Genomic DNA, 9,808 nt, shown 5'->3' on the forward strand with positions numbered 1-9,808 from the left:
GTTATGACTGCATGAGCAGATTTTAAGATAATAGTTTCATATATAAAACCCATAAAAATAACTAATGATTTAAAAAGCCATAATATAAACCCCCACTAATATGAATTATTTATATGTGGTTGATTATCTTCAAATTAAGAACATTCTGAGAAGATTTTCTTGACCATTTATGGCATATTTTCTCTGTTCTAACTCAATAATAACATTATAAGGATATATATGTATAATATCAATCCCACTTGGTATGGTAATAATGTTGCATTATTGAATTAGTGATAAATATCATTGCATTCTTTGGCCAATCAAAAAAAGCAATTAAAAAGTTTTATTATAATATTTTGTTTTCTATCAGTCTAATGTCTCATCCAAATGCATTTTTTTACCAGTTTTATTGAGATATAATTCACATAACAATCAATTCACCTATTTAATATATACAATTTAGTGCTTTTAAGTATGTCCCCAGAGATGTGCAACCATCAGTACAATCAAGTTGAGAACATTTTCATCACCCCAAAAAGAAACTCCATAGTTACTAGAAACTCCATAGTCACTTTCCATTTCCCCTTCCCCTGCCCCTGGCAACCACCAGTCTCCTTTCTGTCTCTACAGATGTGCCTATTCTGGACATCTCATATAAATGTAGTCATAAAATATGTGTCCTTTTACATCTGGCTTCCTTCCTGTAGCATAATCTTTTCAAGGTTCATCCTCGCTGTAGCATGTATCAGTACTTGATTCCTTTCTATTGCTGAATAATATTCCATTATATGGATCTACCACACTTGTTTATCCATTCATCAGTTAATTGACATTTGAGCTGCTTCTGTTTTTAATTATTACAAATAATACTGCTACGAACATTTGTGTACAAGTTTTTATATGGACATATGCTATCATTTCTCTTAAGAATACACCTAGGAGTATATACTAGAAAAAGGAACATTCTGGGAAGAATCCATAGTAGTGGGATTTCTGGGTCATACGGTAACTCTATGTTTAATCTTTGAAGAACTGCCAGACTTTTCCAAAGTGGCTGCACCATTTTACATTCCTACCACCAGTGCATGAAGGTTCCAACTTCTCCACATCCTAGCCAACATTTGCTACTATCTTTTCTTATTATAGCCATCCTGGGGACTGTGAAGTGGTATTCAAATGCATTCATAAGGTACAAAAATGCACAAATAAAATTTTTTATGACAAGAGAAAAGCATGAAGAGAATTAAACAAAGGATCCTGCAGTCAAGCTGGAAAAGGAAGCAAGAGACGTTTTTAGGCCTGTTAATTTCTTGTCCTTATGCAACCAACTGCCCTCACAAAAGTGTAAGGATTGTGGAGCCGGTCCCCAACTTCACATCTGGAGCTTATAATAATTATAACAAGACTATTCTTGATTTGCTGAATTATGTACAAAATTCCTTCCCATATTGTATTCTATTTGATCCAACACCACAAATCTTATGTGGGAGGATATTATTATTCCCATTCTGTAGGGAAGGACTCTAAGGACTGGAGAGGCTAACTAATTTGCCTTGCCCAAGAGAACATAGCTAAAAAAAAAAAAAAAGAAAGAAAGAAAGAAAGAAAGAAAGAAAGAAAGAAAAAAAGAAAAAAAGAAAGAAAGAAAGAGAAATTAATTGACAGAGCTGGGCCTGGAAGCCAAATTTTTTATTTCAAATCCCAGTCCTTGGTTTCCTATTTCCTTATTACCTCCACCTCATCTTTGATGACCCAGAAAGTAATGCAAAGTCAAGAGAAAGCAGAGGGAACTGTGGGTGTGAGTGCAGCAATTACAGGCAGGAGGCCTGGACATCACAAAGTGCCTGCAATCCTATGGTGAGAGGGCAGCTGGGGACAGAACACATTGTGAAAGCAACAATAATGGCTGAACTCCCAATCCTCCAGAAGTCAGGAAACCAGGCATACAACCACTGTAGTCCCTAAATTCTGAATATTATATTACTCTGTACTAACCGAAGTATATTGAATTACATACACCATTTATTCAAATATTTATTGAATAATTACTATGTGCTAGCCACAGCACTAAAAAGGTTGAGATAAAAAGAACAATGGATAACATTTTCCAGAGTAAAATTAAATGACACATGCACTAAGCCTTTTACATGTACCATCTCATTTAATCCTTATAAAACTGAAAGAGAAGTGTTATCAGAATCACTTTTCTATAGAAAAGGAAACTGGGGCACAGAGAGGTTGAGCAAATTGTCCCAAAGTCACAAAACTAAGAAATGGTGAAGACAGAATAAGAACTCAGGCAGCTTGGTTCTTAACCACCACCCAATCCTTTTTGCAAGATCTGGCTTGGCTAGAAGTCACATGTGTTAATGCAAAGAAACCAATAATATTAGTTAATTCCAGCAACCATTTGTTAAGTGCTCACTAATCCATGAAGCTCAGGGGCAAATTCTCACCTCAACCCCATAAAATACTTTTATTTTCATTGCCATTTTACAAATGAGGAAACAGAGGCTCAGAGAAGTGAATTAACTTGTCCAAGGTCACAGAGATACAATAGCTAATGATGCTGACATGATGCTTACCATATATCCGTCAGGAACTGTTCTAAGCCCTAATTCATCTAATCCTCATAATAACATTATGAGGTAAATTCCATTATTAATCATCATTCTTAATTAAATAACTTGTCCAAGGTCCCACACTAGTAAGCAAAGCCAGGGTTCACTCTAACTTACAGTCCTTCTCCAAACAACTTAATGCTGACACTCAGCCACAGAATGGCTGAGCAGAAATTCAAACCCAAGTCTAACTCCTGAGTCAGAGAACCCTCTATCTTCTTGCCAACATGCCAAAGATGGCCCTTAAACCTGCCGAAGTGCAGAGCAGTGCTAGGAAAGAGGGGAGTAACAAGTGCTCTGGGGACCCCAGGGCAGGGACATTTAAACTGGATCTTGGGGCTAGGCATGGTGGCTCACACTTGTAATCCTAGCACTCTGGGAGGCCAAGGCAGGAGGATCACTTGAGCTCAGGGGTTTGAGACCAGTCTGAGCAAGAGTGAGACTCCATTCTCAACTAAAAATTAGCTGCGTGTGGTGGCGCATGCCTATAATCCCAGCTACTCAGGAGGCTGAGGCAGGAGAATCACTTGAGCCGAGGAGCTTGAGGTTGCTGTGAGCTAGGCTGATGCCATGGCACTCTAGCCAGGGCGACAGAGCAAGACTTTGTCTCAAAAAATAAAAATAAAAAAATAAAAATAAAATAAAAATAATAAAATAATAAAAATAAAAGGGAAAAAAGAAAAGAAACTGCATCTTGGAGAAGTGCTTGCTGGACAAAAAGAGCCATCACACAATTTAGTATTTAAAAAAAAAATGAAAACAAAGTAACCCTATCCAATGGAGAACTTAGGAAAAAAAAGATATAGTAATGTACAGGACTCCCTGTATTGAGGGGGGAAAAAAGATATAGTAATGAAGACCAAAGAAATTAAACTTACAAAAAGCGTTTCAGACTGAATAAGAAAAGGTTTATTTTAATTTTTGATTAGAAAGTACTCTTGAAAAACAAGTTTTTATTCCCTGTAATTTGACAAAGAATACATATTTTAAACAATCAACAAAGAATGCATATGCGTAATTTGCCTTTTGTAGCGTTTAAATCAATTAATTCTGATTTCCAACACTGGTCTCCTTCAAGGACCTTTGCAAGATTCTCCTTCAGGTTCTGTAATACAGCCATTTAGAAACCAAAATGAGCCGGGAAATTCAAGCCAAGAACTAGAAGGAACAGGGGCCCGCGTGCAAGTTGTGGCTCAAACGCTGCAAAGCTGAATTTTTTTTTCCCCCTGGCAAACTGATTTATGACCACACGAAGGGCAGCTGCAGAACCAGTTAGACCGTAAGTACAATTCTCAAACATAAGCCCAGGAAGAAGGATCAGGAAGAGATGGAAACGGCAAGGGGGGCCCTGAGGGTCATTGCTTGTTCCTGGGTTCAGGAAGACTTGGCAAGTCCTAATTCTTGCAGCAGCCAGGGGCCGATGGACTCCGTTGCCCAAAACGTGCTCGACCAGGGAGCTGGCACAGCATCAGGGCAGCCAGACAAGGTGACTCCACGCCCCCTTGCGGACCCAAATGACTGATGACGATGTGCCAGCTAGGTGATCAGTACAGGGCTTCAGAAATGTTCTCTCAGTTTAGTCCCACAAAAACCCTCCAAGGGGAGGCAAGGTGGTCAGCTCCATTTTACAGATGGAAAAAATGAGGCTCCGGAAGTGAATTAAGACTTGTCAGCGAAAAGGAAAACCTAGAAGGCGATCAGTGGGCTCGCTGCTTTTATCTAGTAGTAAAGGGTCTGGGGTCGGCTTGGCGCCCCACCACGACAGCTCTTGCTCTCTGGGCTGACTGGGCGCGGGCTGCCAGCAGGGAGGCCCGACAGCGCCAAGTACCTGGGAACAGGGAGCGCGCGCGGTGGGTGGTGCGAGTCTGCGGGCGCAGGGCTGCAGCAGCCGGGGAGGGCGCAGCGCGCACCACCGCTCGCCCGCGTGCGCCCGGCAGCCCCGCGCCAGTCGCGAGTCCTCAGGGCGCAGGGCTGCAGCCGCCAGTCGCGGGCGTAGCGACGACCATCCACGCGCCCGCAGACGTCCGGCCGCCCCGCGCGAGTCGCAAGCCACGAGCCACGACGCGCGTGCGCGCAGGACTGCAGCGGGCACGGGCTGGCGGTGCCACCGCGAGCCCACCCGCTCTGCCCCTCGCCTTACCGTAGCTGCTCCCCTGTGACTAGGACCTCAGCCATGCGCTCCAGCTCCCTTTGCTGCGCGCCGCCACTCCCGCTGGTACTGCTGTCGCTGCTCGCGCTGCCGGTGCTGCCGCCCTGCTCCATGATCCGGACTGCGCGGCTACCGCTGCCTCAGCTGTCCGCCGCCGCGGGTTTGGGTGCTCCAATCAGTCTGCCCTCACAGAGGCCTCCCCCGCCATCTTTGTTTGGGGCAGTTCCGTTGCTCTGACACGATTGGCTGAAGAGGGAATCCCTGTGGGTAGGCTGATGAGCTAGGCGAGTCCGGCCGCGGAAACTTCAGCTTGGGGGCGTGGCTAGAGCCCCGCGTGGTCGGGGGCGGGGCCGAGGGAGGAAAATATAAACATCTGGGCGGGGCGCGGGTTCTGCGCCGGTGGAGGTTGAGTTTGGTGAGCTCTCTTTGCGCACAAAGCTAACGCTGTGGCATCATGGGGACAGGCTTGGGGGTTACTAGAGAAGTGTGAAGGCGTTTTTATTATACTTTCCATACCCCCAAATTGCCGGAGCATAGAAATAATGGCAGTACAGCCAAATAGTCCACAATGAAGGATGTACATGTCACTGCAGGGCATGCAGAAATTAAGCATTCTTCTCACTCCAACCCCTCTCACCAAAGACAGTATTTGCTTTATGATGTAATCAATAAAGAACGCTGACCTGGGAATCAAACAAACCTGCGATCCAGCTCCACTCCTGTAGTTTCCCACCTAAATGTGCTTAATCCTCCCTTAACGAAATAAAAATGTGGCCATCACTTGTTGGCATCTGCTGCATTAAAGATATTTAAGATATGTTGTTACCTTTTTAAATCATTACAACAAATCCTAAAATGGGAATTTGTTTCACATCAGGAAGCGGGCTCAGAGAGGTGAGATAACTTGTCCGAGGCAAGTAGGTAATTAAGAATCAAACCCAGGCCATTCTGAGTTCAAAGTTGTGTTCTTAAAACGACTGCCTCTTAAAATGGGGATGTAATGGTATTGTCTACCTGTAAGAGATTATGGAAGGAACTTTGACTAATGCCAAATAAATGTTGTGTTTTTCTGTCTCATGCGGAGTCAGAGCCTGGTTTGCAGGAAGGCCAAGGACTGCTTACAGTATTCATGTTGTGTAGTAAAACGATTCTATGTATTGACACTTTGTGCAGCTTGTGACAATTTTTGCATATATATGAGTGTCTGCACCCTTAAAACTAGTAAATGTGAAGCTATTTTTTAAAAAATACTATCTTGAAAGGCGTAATTCCTCAGTTGCAGGTATGTAGTAGAAGTTTACAGAATAAAAATGAAAATGAGAGGGACATTACAACCAGCTTCTCTTCTACGTATATTTTGTATTGATTCTGGAATTCAAGAGTATTTATGCCTATTATCTTGCAGGCTTATTGTATTTTATTGTTGTTTTTATTTTTAAAGATCATGCTAGCCTTTTCCAACATTCTACAATACAGGACTGACGTCTTAGGATTAACTTAAATTTTGCAACAATTTGAGCATATACTCTGTGCTTTACATGGTGCTGAGCACCCTGTTTATATTATTTAATTTAAAACCCTGAGTGTTCGGTATTAATTTCAGCTTACACATGAGAAAGCTTAAGCATAGAAAGGTGAAATAATGTGCCTAAATTTCACACCTAGAAAGTTAGGCAGTCCTTGAACCCTAGTTCTGAAGATTCCCAAGGCCTTGTTCAGCCAAATTTCAGAAAGAGAATAGTTGTCCAATGTTGTAGTGTATCCAGCCATAAAAATTCTTTTGTCACAAGAAATTATCTAAGTTTTTTAACTTTTTCAACAGGTCGTGGTAGAAATGTAGACTGAGGGAGACATAGTTCCCGGTGAATGTGATTCTAAGAGCCTCATTCTGCACAAAGTTTAAAAATCATTTAACGGAAGTAGAAGTCCCAGAGTTACTGAGATTAAGAGCTGTTTGTTACTCATGTTTTAATTCTACAATTGTTGTAGAAAATATCGAGAATTTTCGTGGGCTTCTCAGTTAAATGTGAGTTCTATCCTGATTCTGTCATTTGCTAACTTTGCAACCTTGTGCTAGTGACTTCTCTGGACCTCCATTTCCTATCGATAAAACAGGAATAATAATTCTTACTTTATAGAGCTGTTTTATGGCTTACATGAAATAACATTATGTAAAGTTTCTAAGATCCATTTCAGTAACAAAAACTTATAAGTTTATGATTTAAAAAAAAGCACCGTAACATAAGGAAAAAAAATCTTCAGGGAAAAACTTGATGCTACTGCTCCAGTGAGGGTAAAAAAGCATGGTGGTTGTTTTGTTTTCTTTTGTTTTGTTTAGTGCCTGAGGAGAAGGGTGTGTGTGTGTGTTTGTGTGTGTGTGAGCAGGAAATGGGAACTGATTTGCTGTTATTGTTTTAACCTTTCTTTTGACATGAGACACACCATGCTTCACTGGGTAAAAAGATAGACCCTTTTTCCTAACTTAAGGAAAGATTGGTGAACCGACTTCTGAGGACATGTCCGTGACTGTGAGCCCTGGAGCATCTGGTTGCAGAATAAACTGTGATCTGCGGTTATTGGTAGCAGACAGAAGGGCACTGATATGGCAATTAATCCAGCATGAAGATTTTAGAAAGACTGAGAATTCTGATAGGCCTCAGTTTAATTCCTGGCTCCATTTGGGCAAATTCATCATCTTCCCTGAATTTTCTGTCCTATTTCTTAAAGTTAAGGTCGTACCATCAATCCCATTGGGTTATTGGGAGGATTAAACAAAATGTAATGAATACACTTGCAGGTGGGAACTATTAAATGTGAGCTGTGTCTTCCAGCTCTCCTCACTAACTTCTTTGATTCCTTCTGGCTGTTGCTGTTTTGGTGCTTTGGGGTCAGTGTTTCTCACAGTGTTGGCGGGGAAGGACCAAGTGTGTGTGTATTTTCAACCCATTGAAGCCTTTGGTGAAATACAATAAAAATGAAAAAAAAAAAAAGACGTATAAAACAAAAGCCCAAATATTCTAATGTTGGGGGTCAATAGACAGAAAATTACTCTGTCAAATTACTATAAATGTTTCTAAATAATTTCCCTCAATATCTGTGTGTCTCCTTGTTTCTCATCATGGGTAATGGCCATCAGTTGGAAGACCACACTTGAAGTAGTACTGGTGTAATAAACTCTTCCTAAGGGTGAGCAGCAATGTGAGATGAACTTGGATTAATGAAATATGTGAAAGAATAGTCAACGATAAAGCCTAATAATGTTAGTTGTCATTATTGTTGTGGTTGCCTCTTAATATGCATTTGTTTATTCCTGCCTAATCTTAAAGACTAACTTAAATGCCACCTTCTCTGAATTATCTTCTTGGACTCCCCCAAGCAGTTTGTTTCTCCTTCCTATGAATTTACATCTTCTTACAGAAGACTTTGTTTTCAGCCGTTAATGGAAGTCCTGATTCTTTAGCTGCCAAAACTTTTATTTTCTCTTTGTGAATAGAAGAAGATTAATGGTTTAGCAATATTCTGTCCAGGTATTTCTGTTGATATTCCTTAAGAAAGGAACTTGTCTTTAAAAAATAAATGTAAAGATAAAGAAAAATAAAATTTCCATGGCTTTGTTATTCACACTCATTTTTAGTATTTTTGTCATGTTTGATTCATCTTTTTGCAGTGATGGAAGTAAAACATTACAAATAAACTTGAGATCCTCTCTTCCTTCATTTCCAGCCCTACTTACTTCTTAAGTCGTCTTAGTCTTCAGCTTGGTTCCCTGCTGCTCTTGAATGCCTAATTCTTTGGTGTATGCTGCCACCTAGTGATTACTTTTTACAATGACACTAAATGATTGTGGGTGCCCTAGGGAGAAAGGGCCACCCGCAAAACGGTTTGTTGGGAAATTTGAGATGGAGGTTGTGGTTTGTCATATTATTGGAAGTGCTACTGGCTTTTAGTGATCAGGGACTAGGAATGCTGTATATTCTCATTTGTTTGGGATAGCATGTCTCAAAGGATTGAATTGTTCCAAATCTTGAATCTTTCTCTTACAAGGTATTTTTGGCACTCTTTTAATATATAATCTGTATGGTTAGGAATGCAGTTATTGTGTACATAGAGAAAAGATTGTACTTTGTTCTGTCCAGAACTTTACCAAGAAAGGTTTATTATTGCATAAAATTACTTCACTAGCCATTTGTGTGGTATACGGACCACAAGAACAGCATAACATTTTTCAGTCTGCATTTGGTAGTTGTCACATGCAGGGTAAGCCTATGTATGTGTTGACTAAGAATATATTATTTCGCCAAAGTTTAAAATGACAAGTATAAAAAAGAAGTGATGGCAATATTTAGCAAAATATTGTTTTGATTCCCTTAACCTAAAATTTTCATTACAGGTAGTTGTAAACTACTTGACTCCAACTAGCTCATTAGGCCTTCTACTGTAATCATTTATATATATATACACCATAACTATAATCACTGTAATCACTTATTGAAATCACTTATTGAAATACGCATTATTTCCCTTTTGTTTTTCTTTTTTATACTCTTAAGGGCATGATATTGATGTTTTTTAAACTATGCAGACACCAAAGTTTTATTATCTGTGAATTCAATGACAAGAAAAGTGAGAATTATATGTGTTATTTTTAAAGGAGACATTGAATTATTAACATATGGGGTTGAGATTTTTTTAAATGGAATAATAATAAATTATATTTATTGAGCTCTGGTTATGTGCCTGGCTATGTTCAAGGAGTGTTATATGTGTTGGACATTTATTTCTCAAAATAACCCTGTGAGTTGGCTACTATTTTTCTTCCCATTTTTCAGATGAAGAAACTGAGGCCTAGAGGTGGCTGGCCAAGTCTTCTATGATAGACCCTGCGTTTGAACCCAGCCACTCTGGCTTTAGAGGCCACTCTAGTTGTTTCTCCATTGTGCTGCCTCTGCACAGAGACAGATCACTAAGCACTACGCTCTTCTCGCAGGCCAGTCGAGCCTCTCTGCTATTGGCCGTTTCAGACTGAGGATGTGATGGCAACATCTACTTCACAGGA

At 40.4% G+C, this 9,808-nt stretch overlaps 1 protein-coding gene across 4 annotated transcripts in view; it reads right to left on the reverse strand.

The window, feature by feature from the left end:
• The window catches only part of DEPTOR (DEP domain containing MTOR interacting protein), a 143,833-nt gene extending 138,775 nt beyond the window's left edge, over positions 1–5,058 (reverse strand). For 2 of the 4 annotated variants that reach the window (XM_045560845.1, XM_045560844.1), the window contains exon 1: positions 4,744–5,012. In XM_045560845.1, coding sequence (XP_045416801.1) covers positions 4,744–4,865 — 122 coding nt within the window. In that variant the 5' untranslated portion in view covers positions 4,866–5,012. Of the gene's footprint in view, positions 1–4,743 lie in introns of all 4 variants that reach the window. The other 2 variants (XM_045560843.1, XM_045560846.1) reach the window with 2 other exon arrangements.
• Between the last annotated feature and the right edge of the window lie 4,750 nt (positions 5,059–9,808).

The sequence above is a fragment of the Lemur catta genome, chromosome 9, assembly GCF_020740605.2.
Source record: "Lemur catta isolate mLemCat1 chromosome 9, mLemCat1.pri, whole genome shotgun sequence".
NCBI classification, from domain to species: domain Eukaryota; kingdom Metazoa; phylum Chordata; class Mammalia; order Primates; family Lemuridae; genus Lemur; species Lemur catta.